Source organism: Siphateles boraxobius, unplaced genomic scaffold, assembly GCF_051911475.1.
Source record: "Siphateles boraxobius isolate OS27281-9 unplaced genomic scaffold, OSU_SipBor_1 48, whole genome shotgun sequence".
NCBI lineage: Eukaryota > Metazoa > Chordata > Actinopteri > Cypriniformes > Leuciscidae > Siphateles > Siphateles boraxobius.
This window is the reverse complement of record NW_027509119.1, coordinates 4,193,701-4,210,194: the sequence shown is the minus strand read 5'-3', so window position 1 is coordinate 4,210,194 and position 16,494 is coordinate 4,193,701. Positions and strand designations below refer to the sequence as shown.

Here is a 16,494-nt window from a genome sequence, read left to right as displayed (position 1 = left end):
CGGTATCACATTTTCATGCTGCGATTAATTGATTGAGCTTTTATCACAGTATACGGTATTATCACGATATTTTAATTGCACAAGAGAAACGGATGGATTGGGGGGATGTAAAAAAACACAACTTGCATCACAATAGGTGTAATTGTGATTGTCAAAACAGTTTAGTGACAACATGTTACAATGTTTACATGGTACAATGACTGGTAGGCTACTGTTTGTATTATTGCTTTACACAATTTTCACAATTTAAGTTCTCAATATTGATTCATTTGGATCAATATTAGGTAGGCTACATTAGATAGCCTACATGTTAATTTTTCTAAAGAAAAAATCTCACATAATGCTGTAAACATACAGAGAGCCCTATCAGCTGGTATTATTAAATGTTAAATATAACAAATTAAATATAATTTGGTTGTCATTATAATACCAATTACGTAATGACCGTAGTTGAAAAACACTGATTGATCGATATTATGTATGAGGCATATATACACTTTTCGGTAAGGTTGTACTGTACCTTTAAATAAAAAGTAACAGATGATCGGTTAACTTGAAATGAAACGTGTCACATTTACGAGCACCAAAACGGTGTTTATTGTCTGAATTTCATTATAAAATAGACAGAACCTGAGAGCTGAGAATTTTTTTCATATCAAAAGTATCCTGCTCTGTCTAGTCTGTCGGTGTCAGTGCTCTGCGATTTTTCTCTGCGTGAAAAAAATGGATGTGTGGCGTGAGAGCGTGTGAAAAGTGTCGATTGTGTGAGTCTTGGCAGCCCTGACTTTTAGAAGGGGGATAATCGTCGGCAGCGTTCCTCCTTCTGCCATGCTTCTTCTCCATGTGAGGATTGTTCACATTAGACTAGAGTGTGCCGTGCCACATGCATACAGTGCTTATAGGCTACATGTGGGGATAGTTTACATCAGAGTGCGCACGTGTTTTGCGCAACATATAGGCAGTGTTTTTTTAAGCGGTTGATGGAAAATAAGCTAATGCGCGTTCTAAAAATCTAAAATAGGATCTATTATTTTTCACAGTATTTTGAAGTGCCCGCGATAACAATATCATGCATATTCATTACCGCGATTTATCGCATTACCATATACCGGCACATGTCTAGTCCAAATCAGATTATTTGTGTATCCGATAGGAATTTGATCTAAAATTATTGATGTCCACACTGTGTATCGCAACTGTTCAGATCCGATTTGTGTGTCCATGCAACTCTTTTATTTTCCGGAATATCTGCATTGCTTTCTATGGCAGCGACATTGAGTTGGTATCCATGCGCCAAAAACAACAACAACCGCAACATGGAGGGTTTGCAATCGAGATGTCATCTTGTTTAAATTTTACAACATGACAATGTATAGCCGCCACGCTGGACTATGTCTTCTGAGGCAGAACCATATGATGTTGGTATGAGCGGCTTTTTTACACTGTCGTCTCCGCCGGTTTCAAAACATGTCTCCGTTGTATTGTCATTTTCTTCTCGTCCGGCACTTTGGAAAAACACAGCCTTGTTTTAGGCAGTGACTTTCATTCCTGTAACATTTCGTTTACTATAACAACGTCTAGGGGTGCAACGGATCAAAAAACTCAGGGTTCGGATCGTTTCTCGGATCAGAGTCACGGATCGGATCATTTTTCGGATCAGCAAAAAAAAAAGGCCTCATGTCTGCACCTATAAACACAAATGATAGCTAGGCCTGTCACGATAACACATTTTGCTGGACGATAAATTGTCCAAGAAATTATTGCGCTAAACTATAATATTGATGATAAACGATAATATTGTCGTTCTGAGACAATTTTCATCTAAAATAATGATAATGGCATAATAATGCAGGTACACCTTTTCAAAGATCAATAAACTTTTATTTCTAAAGACTATTTAACAATGAAAACATTTTAAATAAATGAACAAAACAACCAAAAACAAAAGCAATGGACTCTCATTCTCTGTTAACAAAAAATGCACTTACCAATGTGTTCACACTGAGAATCATATGCATCATGTAGGCTACTGTGTGAGCATGCATCTCATATGAGTGTGTGCGTGGAGTTTGTGTGTACTCGCGTCTCATTGAGTTTGTGCGCGAGTTTGTGTGTGTGTGTGTGTGTGCTCGCGTCTCATATGAGTAGGTGCGTGGAGTTTGTGTGTGCGCGCGTGCGTCTCATGAGTATGTGCGTGGAGAGTTTGTTTGTGCGCGCATCTCGTGTGTGTGTAGAGTTTGCGTGTAACGTTATGTGCGAGAGCGACTTTAGGTGTCTTTGTGCAATTCATATGCATTTGTTTGAGCATTCAGCAGTATACATGTATGTTTGACTACTTAGTATATGTGTATGCAAGTGTTTCATGTGTGCGTGAATGAAGTTTGATTTTTTTTAAGCCCTAGACTGCGCCTCATATGAGGGAGAGAGAGCGCGCACGCGAGAGAGAGAGGGACGAGCGAGAGCCTGGTAGTGCTGCGCGAATGTTTTCACTCCTGTCAGTGAAAGATCGGGGCGATGTCGCTTCGAATGCGTGGCCATGCTGCCACAGTGCCTACACACGGTTTTATCCACTAACCTCTTTCCTTCATCATTATATTTGACAGGGAAGCCAAAATGCTCCCATACAGGGGATTTAAATGACGCGGGGCGTTCAAGCTCCTCTATTCCTCCGCTCGCCATGACCACGCTGTGTGTGGACTGAACATGCCGCATGCGCACAACTTTTTTTTTTTTCATAAATCAATCCGCGGATCACTTGTGTGCCGGACCTAAGATATTGATCCGAACGGATCACGGATCAATGATGATCCGTTGCACCACTAACAACGTCTGACGTTTACATTTTACGCGGCGTGAGAAAGTCTCATAAACCACGTGAAATCCGATCTGAGCGGTCAGACTGAAATAGATTTCCAGAAATGCCAAATTAATATGATTTCAAAACAAATATGGATGTAGCTTGGAATCTCATTTAATGTGATTTTTTGCTGTGCACATTAGCTCATTCTGATCGGATTTCAATCGGATATGCACACAAATTGGATTTGGACTTGCAGTCTGAACGTAGCTTTTGACACAAGCTCCATCAAAACTTGCAACCTCATCTTATAATCACACATGGCCTTGCAACAGTGTGTTTTCTTACCGTCCTCAGTTTCTTGCCACACGATGCCCTCCAGGTTGACGCTGGTGCCCGGCTCACAGGGTCCCAGGCACTCCGGCTCTGTGGACAGGGCCACATCTGATGTGTTGACGGCCACCGAGCGCGTGCGCACCATAAGCTGCTCGCAAGGTGAGGCGATATCACTGTTTCCCATAGAGGAGAGGAGGTGAAGAGGCAGAGGAGCCGGGGTGGAGACCGGAGACTCCATCTGGAGAAAGAGAGAGAGAAGGAGACAAAACAAGGAAGATAAGTTCTGGTGGATCTTAGAAAAGGAATTTAAAGGTGCTGTATGTCACTATTTCAATTTACTAAAGCATAAAAATACCATAATATGTTTGCATATATTGAGGAAACATGCTAAGTTCACATACTGGTTTCTCTGAAAAACAGCCAGTTATCTTACTTTGAAATGAGCGTTTCCAGACCGGAATGTGTGACTTTTCATTGCCAATTGCGCTCGTTCCTGTTGCGTGTGCTCAAACAACGATCTCTGATATTTTGAATTTGAAGTGCAGTACCTATTTCGACCACTAACTGTCATTCTTACAGACTGCACCTTTAATGACACATGGAAAGTATCCGCACATGCCCTTCAGGTAGACTATTACATGAAGGCTGTTAACTTATTTATTTATATAGCACATTTAATAGCAAAGTTGTTGCCCAAAGTGCTTGACAGTTATAATTAAAACATACATATATTACCGAGAGGACCTGACCTGCACCCTGCTGGACAGTGGACCTCATTAACAGCCAGGGATGCTTTGAGTTTCTTACACCTCACTCCAGGGGAACAGGCACACACAGCATGATCACTGACACCACCTCATCTCACAGAGAGAGTACAGGCTCCCTTGTTCAATTAAGGAACAATGGCTGTGTGTTCAGGCACTATAATTGATCCTACCTGCATTCAGGGGCCATGATGGACACCAGCCAGGTGAACGGACAGAAATAGACCAGTATGAATACGGCATGCTGCTTCACAGGGCACTTGGTGGACGACATGCTATTTTTCTGTGAGTGATCCTACGTCTACAGTCTCGGAGCTCATGCATTATTACAGGGTTCGTACAGACACTGTAAAATCAAATTCCAGGATTTTCAACCACCACTCTTTGGTTTTCAAGGACTACAATCAGAGATCTCACTTATCAAACAATAGCTTTATTATCTTTCAAATTCTAAAAAAGGTAAATGGATAAACAAAAATAAACTAGTAAAATAAAATGGTACAAATAAAGTGCAACACAATCAATGACTGTGGTAACTTTAACCATTGAAAGGATACTATGACAAACAAATCGCTTTCCTTATTCAAACCGATTTTTGTTCTCCATGAATATATGAATGACCTGAAGAATGAAAGATGTATCATATACTTTGATATTTATATGAGCAATATCAAGCTCATAGCCATGCAAAATGGCACTTTATAAATATCAGACAGGTTGCAGCGTTGATTTTGTGCGAAAAGATTGTTTTATCAAAAAAAATTAAACACGCATTTTAAACATCGTCTTTCAATAATTCAAGCACTTTGAGTGGCTTTTCATAAAAAGGGCTGTTTTCAAGGCTTTTTCAGGACTTAAATTTCAAGCGTCAAATTCAAGCACCTTGTAACCTGTTACTCTGATATGTTTGGGAACAATCATTACTTTTGCGATTCTATTTGGTGCCACTAATGCCACAAAAATACCTTTAAAGGAAGAGAGAAAGGTGGACGCATAATAAAATCAAAGCTTGAATATTATTGTTTTCCACTTTTTCAACTTTAGTTAGTGAGTAATGTTGCTGTTTGAGCATAAAAAAAGATATGCAAGGTTACAAAGCTCAAAGTCCACTCCAAAAGGAGAGATTTTATTTAACAGAATCTCCTTTTGAAGAACTACAACCAACAGCTCGTTTGGACTACAACGAAATTTTTACAGATCTTATGAAGTTATAATGCATAAGAAAATTACAAACACACCACTCTGAAACGTTCTGTAAAATCCTTGCTAGCAAAGTCTATGTATGAAATCCGTTCAGCACAATTATCTTGTTCGTTAACATTGTCAGGGTCTCAATCGAGCTTTAATTGGTTTGAAATTGAAACCATGCTTATTCATATCTACACTACAGAAGAACTCGTAGTTATTGAGGGGCGGGACATTTCCCAAGCTAAGCACTGCCAATCACAACACACTAAGGCCAGCTAACCAATCACAGAACATATCGTATTTCGGAAGGAGGGGCTTCATCGAAATTGGCGTGTTCTAGCCAGACTGGGGAGGTTCAGTAATAATGTAAAATATGTGAAAAAATAATGCATTTTTGAATAATCAAGCATCAAAACATTCTAGTCCACCCCAAAAACAAAATCAAGACTTTGTAAAAGAGCATAATAGGGCCCATTTCATATTATCCCAATAATAAGTTATGAAGACACCAGAAACTGTAAACACTTACTTTCTGAACTCTTAATTGACGAGATTCAATCCCCAATCATGACCAAAACAAGGGGGAAAAAATAGAAATGCGTTTTTTTTTACATTTCATAGTTTAATTAGTCCTAAAAAAGCTATATTTTGTAATGTATTTCCTCCTAAAAAAACAGGCAAATGGAGAAAGAAAAGATGACTAGGCCTAAATATATTAATAACCAGAAATCCTCAATGCCAGGGCATGTGTCCCACCGCTACACGGAGGAGTAAACATTGGCACGAAATTGTGGAATGGGAATATTATATGATTATGATTATATTTAGTTGTTTACTTTAGAAACACTGAAGTCAAGGTCCAAAATCAACACTCGCTAAGCAGCAAATCAGAGGCTATCATGAGTAAATCTAATATTACATGTGAAATTGTGAATAAAAAAATTATATGATTAAAGTCGAATTGTATACACAACGCCCACTAGAGAAAATATCTGCAGTCACATGTTTTCCTGCAGGACTCCATGTGGAATATTCCTCACATGAAGTCACCAAAATGAAAATTATAAAACAAAAACTGATCAGCACTGCATTGGGTCACGAATGTAAATGTTCGTTTAGCAAATGCAGTCGCACTCACACTTACAACATTGTTGAATTGGAGGTGATGGGAAAGTACATTCAAAAGTTTGGAGTCAGTTTGTTGTTGTTTTTGAGAGAAACTGATCATTTTATTCAGCAAGGACACATTAAATTGATCAGAAAATGACAGTAAAGACTTTTATTTGTAGAAATGCTGTTCTTTTGAACTTTCTATTAAGCAAAAAAAATCTTGGTTTCCATGTAAATATTAAGCAGTACAACTTTTCAAAATATATAAGAAGAAATGTTTCTTGAGCAGCAAACCATCATATTAGAATGATTTCTGAATGTTTGTGTGACACTTTTAGACCCCTTGTGGTGAAAAACAAGGTTTTAACTTTTAATGTTGTTATGTGGTGTTTTTATGTTTATATGCTTTAACAGAAACCATGTGAAAATTCCCCAGTCAACACCATTGCTGAGTATTTTCTCCATAAAACAGACGACATTCTCAAAAAAAACACGGTTTGGCACCGTCTGTTTCCTACCGTCTCAAACACGTGTGGGGGGGGCTTTTCTCCACTGACTTTCCTTGATGTTCAAAGCGTTTCTAATGGTGCTGATTATTAGAAAGCAGCAGTCTGACTCTGAGATGACAAACGGGAACATGCTTTGTGTAACATTAACAACTCATTATTAGTGGTTTGATAATGTAATCAAGCAAAAGGCTAGTCATATTAATCAGTTATGTGCCTGACGTACATAAAACTCATTACCATTCTGATACATCGACTTGTAGACGATCCTGTATAATTCTCTCTTCCTCTTCTTCTTCTGAATCAGTTTCTGGTTCAAACATATATGGCTGAATTAAACCAATATAGTCACTGTGTTGCGTTTACTACAGTAAAGTTGAGCGAGAGGATCAGGTAATACGAGCTGCTGTGATTGAGAGGAGGCGGAGACTAATTTGTATATTCATGAGCCCGTGCATACTAAATGAAGCAAGGGTGTAGAGTTACATTCAAGCTTATTTAAGGCATAAAGAAATTATTTTCACAGGAAAAAGTGTTTAATGTAATTTGATCATCAAAGACGACTTAAAGGGGCTATAAGTAACTTTTTAGGTAATTTATAATCTAAAATCAATATTTTTATTCATAAATATGTCCCCAATGGTGTACAAATACCTCTGCCAATTGTCTGATTTATCCTCGTAAACAAGGAATTTATTATATTTATATACATGTGACGGGTAGGTCCACGGAGGCTTCCATGTAGTTCCGCCATCTTGAAAAACTATAATAGCAGAGAGGGACAAAAAGTGTTTCCACAACGCGTTTCGTTCAGAGCCAGCGTGACGTAACTGAAAGCAGCTGAAACGGAGAAACGGAGGAGCAGAGCAGTGAGAGGCGCTTGTCACTTTTATTTTTAATGGCGGAACCATACCTATGCCGGGCCACTGGATAAGAAATCCTCTTCGCCAAAACAGACCAAAAATGATCGTAAAAGGAAACGTGACCGGAGAATACAAAAAACACGAGTGAATGTCGGGATTGCTTTTTGGATACAAATGGATACAATTATTGACTACATTAAAATGATGGACTGGAGTAATGATGCTGAAAATTAAGCTGTCATCACAGGAATAAATTACATTTAAAAATATTGTTTCACATAAGTTTTTACAGTATTTATAAAATAAATGCAGCCTTGATGTGAACATGAAACAATAAAAAGTCTTACCGACCCTAAACCTTTGAATGGTGGCATTTTTAAAAAAAAATAAGGCCTTATGTATGATTCAAAATAGAGTATAATACTTAGAAACAGGGGGTGATTTTACTTCATGTAAACTCCTGATCTAAACGATGAAACCTCACGACGAAGAGGAAGGTCATGTGGAAAAATAGTGAAGCATGTCTGAATTGAGGCCTGTTATCATTTGCGATCGAGATAATAACAGGTTCAGAAACTCCATGACTGCTTTTACCTCCTGCACGAAACATCACACCAGTGAAGAGAGGAGCCCCTGTCATCTCGACCGCCCAGCTGATTTATGATTATGCGTGACTCGCCAGAACGGTAGCTGACACACACAACAGACGAGCAAACATCCAGCTGTCAGCTCTCCCAGAAAACACACAGACATGCTCAAACACACTCCAGGCCCTTTAAATATACTTACAGCCTTAATATACACCGTAACACATTCATCAAGCAATTACCTCACGGGATCTGGATGTACTCTGCTATACGCCAATAAGCACATCAAGACTTTTAAAGTCCCCCGTGGTGAAAATCAAGCTTTAGATGTTGTTTATATGCATGTGGTGTTTTTAATATGCTTTAAGACAAACCATGTGTAAATTCATATTTTCTCCTTAAAACTGCAGTGAACCACGGTTTGAAATCGCTGGCGTTTCTGACGTCACAAACTACCTTGTAACCGATCAGATCAACGTGTGATCGTCAACGAGGGGATTTCTGAGATGTGTGAGTGAGTGGAGGCGGGGCTCATTTGCATATTCGCATATATTACATGAAGCAAGGGTGTCGAGTTACATTCAAGCTATTTTAAAGCATAAAGAAAAAAATTTCTAGTAAATAATGTCATTCTGGTGATCAAAGATGAGATTTAAGGGATAAAATGTTTGATTACAGGGGGATTTTAATAGTGACGAATAATGAGTGCATCTCCATCTGCCGATACTGACACATGAGCCTTTAGAATGTAAATGGAAAAAAACAAACTTCAAGTGGTTTTGATGCCAAGTGCCACAATCTAGCTGTATTGCCACAGACGCTTGGCAGAAAACAACTGTCAAACGCATACAAAGAAGGGTAGGAAAAAATGAAGGCCTTCAAATTAAATAACAAAATTCCAGTTCTTCAACCTAATCTTTTCCTGAGATGAGAACTCAATGTGATTTCTAAATCGTGCCCAAACATCAATCATCTTGGCTAAGCACAGATGCTTTTAATACTCTTGCAAAACACCAACATAGCCTAAAACAAGATAGAAGAAATGAAAGAGACATGAAGAAAATCCCCAAAACTCTTAAAATGATGATAAAAAGCCTATTCTTTTGCAGTCTCAGCCTTAAGACGGCACACCCACGCTCAGCCCGATTGCATTTGTGCTCAGAAACCAGGAACCTACTTTCCCAATGTTATAAGATTCAAACTTACTGATAGTTAATGGCACATAGTGTCTTTTATTAGTCCACTTGGAAACAGTTGCATTTATTAGGAGCGCTTCTAAGGGGAAAAAATCTCTGGATATGACAAATTTACCAAGTAAATATCAAGTAGGAAGGCATTAAATCTTTGAAGGATCATCCCTGAAAGAGTTTCATTAGGAGGTATCTTTAACAAGTAAAAGATCTCGGTTTCAAATAAATGTCTATTTGACGCTGCAAAACAAAGTGAACTGTGGTTGGTAGATTTTTGGTCAAACGATGCCTTAGTGTTTAAGTGGATGGTTTTCGACTAAAATAAACTGCAGTCTGAGAAAGAATTTATGCTGTTTAGTTAAATATCTGACTAGAGATCAGAACTTACTCTCTGCATATGCATTACCTGAACTCTCTAATAGGTAGGTTGCGGCTGACAGGGTATTAAATATAAATGCACATAATGATAAAATGACAGCAATTAAGATGGACATTCATTTGAACCTCACTACAAAATGTTTGGGGGGAATGCAGTACCAATAGTGAAGTGAAAAGAATGAAGTTTATTTAAGGCAGGCAGGAGTATTATTTACCAGTATTTCCAAAATCTCCAAAAAGTGGCTGATTAATGGGTCTATAACACTAGATACTGACTACTGAATGACTTTTATACACGTATTATGCTTTAATAAGTCATGAAGCATAAATGGCTAATACTATACTAATTTGTGTAAAAAATAGTGGTGGGCCGTTATCGGCGTTAAAGGCTGATTTATACTTCTGCGTCGGACCTACGCCGTAGACTACGCTTTGGTTTTAATTTATACTTCTGCGTTGTTGTCCACGTTGACGCATGCAGAGGGAGCATGTGGAACCCGAGGAAGCGGTTTGAGCAGACCAATCACAGCGCTTGCGCCCGCGTAGAATTGACGCGTTGTTACATTTTTGGAGAGGTGCACATCAGGGTACGCCGAAGGGTACGCGTGCTACGCACAGCCTACAACGTAGCTACGGCGTAAGTTCGACGCAGAAGTATAAATTGGGCTTTACGTGCTGCGTTAACGTGAGACTCTTATCGGGCGATAAAAAAAATATCGCCATTAATCTATTCTCAAAGTTGGGTTGGGATCAAAAAATAGCTTTTTCGAATATCGTTATATTTTCGTGCAAATCGCGCAGCAGGGTATTTCCTGTCAGGGAGACAAGGTGTATACTTTTACATGTTACGTTGGGCGACGTTCCTCTCGTTACTTTACATGTTGTTAAATGAGTTTATTCCAAGCGCGCTGTATCTTTTTTATGGGCATGAGAGATGCTCAATTTACAAATGAATCACTCTCTTGGGTCGATTCTGTTCAAAGACTTCATCAAACAAGTTGGCAGATCTGTCTAAATCGGTTCGCGAATCAGTTCTGTTCAGTTCCTCACGCACTGAATCACTGAAGCGCGTTCAATCACACTCGACTCGGAGTCGTAACAGGAAGATTAAAGAACATCAAGAGCTGCAGTTTAGTCTAGTGAAAGCAAATCTGCAATTGCATCATATTTTTGCCAGCGATGAAGATCTTTATTAGTTGAACATCTTCGTAAGCTGTCTGTGAATGAATGAGTCCACAGGACGATACATTCGATTTCATTTAATTCAGGTAATACATTTTACAACCAAACAGATTATTACGTCACTAGCACTACTAAAAAGTATGACATTATACGTTGGACATATACATTAATTTATAGGCTACAAAAAAAAAACGCTTCAGAGCGTCGGCGCACTGTCAAAGGTTAACATGTTTAAGCTACCGTTGTGTACAGTTTATGAAATGAACACCCGCCATCCCGCGGTAATGTGTATGTATTGCGCAGGGGCATAGTCACACGAATAGTTTAAATTGATTGAAACTAATTTGTTTAAGGCAGGTTCACATAAAATCATTATGACATATGACATAATTTTTTGATCTAACGAGCATCTGGTTTGGCGATGCAAAAACGGGCTACGTCGTGCTTATTGTTTTTTTCTTCTTCCAATTAGCCTACTATGTAAAAAAAAAAAAAAACAACGTGCAAAAACGTCCAAATAACAAGATTCCAGTGAGATTAATCTAGATTAAAAAAATTAATCTATGCCCACCTCTAGTAAAAAATAAAATAAAAATAAAATCAATATTTTTTAAAGTGAACTTAGGTATTACAAAATGATGTTTCAAATCATGTAATGCAAATGTTTAAAAATCTGCCAAATAACATTTATTCAATCTTATTAAATGTTTTAAACCAGACTTTAAGTGAGTATTAAATGTAGGGCGAAACATCGATATCAAAAATTTGTCACGATAATGCTGCCAGCTTGAAGATTATCCCGACAATGACTGAAGCCTGGAGAAACCAGAGGGTTCATTAATTACAGTTTCTAATATAGTTTATTAACAAAAATAGAATAAGATAACGTAAACTGTGGAAACGTGCTTTTTCTGACTTAAAACAATAGAAGATAGGTTGCCTTGTAACGTATTAAATTAGTGGCAGCAAACATCCCAAATATTTGAAGAGGTACAACCTATACAACAAAAAGTCACTGTTAGATAAAATAAAGTTCAAAAATATTAACCATGCACTGTTTTTACATCTAGAATTTTGAGTAAAATGTGCAAAATGTAACCAGTCATTACACTACACGTATTAACATGCATTCTTGTACTCTCTGTTGTCTCTAAATCTAAAAATATACAGAAATGACAATGCATAATGAAATGTTGTTTGATTTAGATCCTTGTGTTTTAGTAACAGAAATATAGTGTTATTGCAATAGTATGAGGGGAAAAAAGTGTATTGGCTCAATCTGGCTATCTCACTGACTCAAAAGGTCATTTCACATACAAACGACCTTTTTCAGGAGGTTATCAGATTGTAAAAAAACTCTTATAATTTGAGGAATAGTCCACTTTCACATATCAGAGGATGAACTGAGAGTCAGTTGCACAAGAGTGGAAGTACAACTCAGTCCTAAAGAATGCAGAAGCCAGCAGAAGCCATGCATACTTAAGAGTTCAAAGCTCAACTCCATTTCACTCGCAGAGAAACCAATAACTTCACTAAGCCAGGAAAAGGCGAAGGGGCCACAGGAGATGAGACGAATCTCCACAGCAGTTGCCAGATGAAACCGCTTAATCTTCAGCCGTCTGTGAAGACGCACCAAACAAACACAGAATCTCGCCGACATCTTTACAAACAATGAGAAAAGATCATGTCATCACCCTTCCAAGTAAGAGAAAACAGTGTTTCTACATTCCTGTTTCGGGCTTGATAACCAGCAGAAGCAGGGACCCGAAGTACGTCACAACCACAACAGCAGAGATTTATTCCTGGCTAATTAAAAAACAATTATCAGCACTCTCCAGTCTCCTGTTCACTGATGCTTAGTCTTCCGTTAGAGCCGCATATAAGGAAGTGGGTTTTATAAACGATAAAGACATTTTCCGGAGGCACAGGAAGATCTGCTACAGAACGCTTGCGGTAGCTAAGAGGATTCTGCATTCCCCAGAAGACATCCGTAGCAAAGCTAACAGAGGGGGTATAAAACAATTGCCTTTTACGACTCCAAACACAAAACAGCAAGAATCAATCTGAGAATGATAGCAGTGCCTGAGGATGAAATGTTGAGATGGAATCGATGGAGCCTAATAAGCAGGCGATCAGCACACATGCATGATGGGCTGTGACGCCCTTGACCCATCAATCTCATCTGGAAACTCTGCCGCTTCCACAGAATATCTCAAGATGTGTTTTCCCACCTTGCTTGATAACTTTGAAACCCCCCCTAAAAAAAAAACATATAAAGAATGAAAGTTACTCATCGAAGGCACACAATCAGCGGTAAATAATGGATTGTTTTCTTTCAGCTGAGACACTTCAGATGCACACTGTTTGCCATGATGTTTTTTAATTGCTTGAAATTAGGGATGTCAATTTTTACATATTCCCATGATCGATCGTCGTTTAAATTAATGACCAATTAATTGATTAAGGCCCATGGACACTGAGTCCGAAATTTTCGTATGCGTTTTTTCGTATTCGTGATTCAGTGGCTCTGAATGGTCAAAATAATAGATTAATCGGACGATTATTTTTCCGATTAATCGGATAAAAGTTTTTAGAAAATGTATTTGATTGTTTATTATAACTAAATAAAACCTTAAATCAGGGTATTTATTTGTAAAAGTGTACTTTAAAAAGTGCAAAAGCCACACATTGAGTTTTACTAATATATTCCTTATTTTTTACATTTTAAACTTTAATATATTGATAAATTAAATATAGAAGACTGTAGATAGAAAGACTGTAGAGCCGCAGTAGATTGCGTTTGAAAAAAAATTAAAACTTAATAGTAGACAAATGCTATAAAAAGAGAAGGGAATGGAGGTACGCAGCAAGCTAACAGGCTTGATTAAAAGGACAGGAAGAATGATGCATTAGTGAACAAGCATTCGCTGAAAATCACTGACTACAGTGACTAAAAAACAATCTTTTACTGCTGCTGTTATTAACTGCCTTTATATTTAGTGCTTCACTTTGTAAACACCGTTTTAATTTCTTTGGTAGCGCGATTTTAATCCATAACTTATGTTGCGAGCGAACTGATTGCGCAATCTGATGCTCAAATCAAAATAGATCTAGTGTGACTGTCCCGAAGTTAGTAAACAAAGCTGTTTACATAGTAGCATTGTTTTCTCAGATCGGATAGCTATCTGATCGTGAAAAGACCAAGTGTAAATGCCCTCCGAAACGCATTCGAGACGGATGTGAATCTGATCGCTCCAACCGCTTCAGGAGGAGATCCGAGACTCATTCCAGACGAAACTGGACAAGTGTAAATGCATCTTGTTGTTGAAACCACATGTAAATTTTACTCCCAAAAATGCAAAAAAATAAACATGTGAGAGCGTGTTATATAGGCTATATGTAATGTTATAGCCAGATATGACGGCGCTACTGCAACACGCATCACCGCAGATGAGAAGCTGAACATCTATTTATTTATTCATTCTTTTATTTATATATTTGTTGGTTAATTCGTTCGATTAGTTTTATCTTCCGCTTTTTTCTTTCTCTTTCTCGCGCTTTCTCCACTGTCGCCTGCCTCCGCCATCTCGCTGAATGCTGCAGAGACGCAGAGCGGCTGTGCGGGAAGCACGTGACATAAAATGAGGCCAGCTATTGGTTATTCGCTACTTCTCCTGCTGTACTGGCTGAGTAAAACCTCCGGTGGCTCATTACTGCCACACTTTGGTCACCGCAGATTTAAAATATTTACGAAATGAGCCGCTTACGGCAAATAAAAGTTATCTAGCAACTAATCGATGACTAAATTAGTTGACAACTATTTTAATAATCGATTTTAATCGATTAAATCAATTAGTTGTTTCAGCCCTACAAACACCATTCAAACTGCTTGCTACGCATGCGAAAAACGCAGAAAATCGAACTCGATCCGATTTTTCTTATTTCGTATTCAGTGTGCAAGCGTGATTGACATAACGTGAGGATGAATTTTTTTTTAAACGTGCGAAAATTTCGGATGCGAATTTCGGACTCTGTGCAATGGCCTTTAATCGTTTGCCTTAATACTGCAATTTATTACACTATTGTTCTCTTTATAATATTATGTAATATGACAGTCCAAATAGTCATTATTAGTGCATTGCCGTTTGAGCTGCGCGCGCTAAAGCTGAAGAGGATCACCGTACACTTTACTACATTCATTTTTAACCAAACGCATCCTATATGAGATTAATCAGATATAGATAGGCCTACACAAAATAAACACAATATTACAACTTACATTTGCACAAAACAAAAGGCTGTGAATGCACACGCAAACTTAGTCATTATGGTGTAAAATAGTCCCAAACATAACTCCGGCGCGATCGCTTTACATGTTTCGCGGTTGAGCAGCACGCACGTCCATGAACCTGCTTAATCGATGATCGATACATGTTATCATCGATTAAGCGTTAACATCCTTACTGGAAATATGATTGGAATCACTTAAAAAAAAAAAAGGAAAATACCGTAAAGTGCAAGTCTGTCATATCGGCTACATAAAATTATAATGAGAATATACTTGGGATATGAGTTTTAAATGGTGAGACTTGTGTTTTTGTAATCAGGCTCTCAAAAATTGGCATATAAAAATGTAAATTTAAATTTATCGGCCAATATATCGGTTATCGGCTTTCAAATATAAAGAAACCGGTTATTGTATCGGCCAAATTCGGTGCATCCCTAGTTTATAGTACTTGACTCAACAAGAACAATATCCTAGATAAGAAGTTTTTTGGACGCCCCTTAGGTAGTCCTTCCTAAAATATAAAGTTAAGCTATATATTTTTATGCACAAACAACACCCATATATAGTGATGTAGTACTCGAGTCCGGTCTCGAGACTCGTCTTGGACTTGTTCCTTCAAAGACTCGGTCATGACTCGGACTCACCCTTCAAAGACTCGGCCTTGACTCGGACTCGGCATAGGCGGTCTCGTCCCCATCACTAGTTATGGGGGAATAAAGTTTTAAAAGACACTGAATTCGAGTGTATTGTCAAAATATTTAAAATTGGGAAATATTGAAAAATGTTATAAAGTAGCTAAGCCTACTAATTTAAACATGCCACTAGAAAATTTTAATTTGCTCTGCATGTCCTAACTATGATTAAAAAAAACAGGGTGGGCTTAACATGTTGATGACAGAGCAGCACTGTTGAAGCATTTTAGAAAAATAGCCAGAAGATGATGCATGTGGTAGGGATTTTTTTAATGATAGTAAAAGCATAGTCCATATTAAGACGTTAAGACTGCTACTCTAAACAATTCCCAATCTAGCTTAGTCTGTAGGCCTAACTGTTGATTATTAACTGGGGTGATATTAAATCATGAATATCAAAACTGACATGTCGAGACAAAACCTCGACTCGGACTTGCTTCCTCAAAGACTCGGTCTTGACTGGGACTCGACCCTTCAAAGACTCGGTCTTGACTCGGACTCGACCCTTCAAAGACTCGGTCTTGACTCGAACTCGACCCTTCAAAGACTCGGTCTTGACTCGAACTCGACCCTTCAAAGACTCGGTCTTGACTGGGACTCGACCCTTCAAAGA

The 16,494-nt window shown here is 38.2% G+C and overlaps 1 protein-coding gene across 1 annotated transcript in view; it reads right to left on the bottom strand.

Annotated features, from left to right (window-relative positions):
- znf609b (zinc finger protein 609b) overlaps window positions 1–16,494 on the bottom strand; it is a 69,582-nt gene that overhangs the window by 14,813 nt on the left and 38,275 nt on the right. Inside the window, exon 3 of the mRNA XM_077201625.1 lies at window positions 3,146–3,371. Coding sequence (XP_077057740.1) covers window positions 3,146–3,371 — 226 coding nt within the window. The remainder of the gene's footprint in view (window positions 1–3,145; window positions 3,372–16,494) is intronic.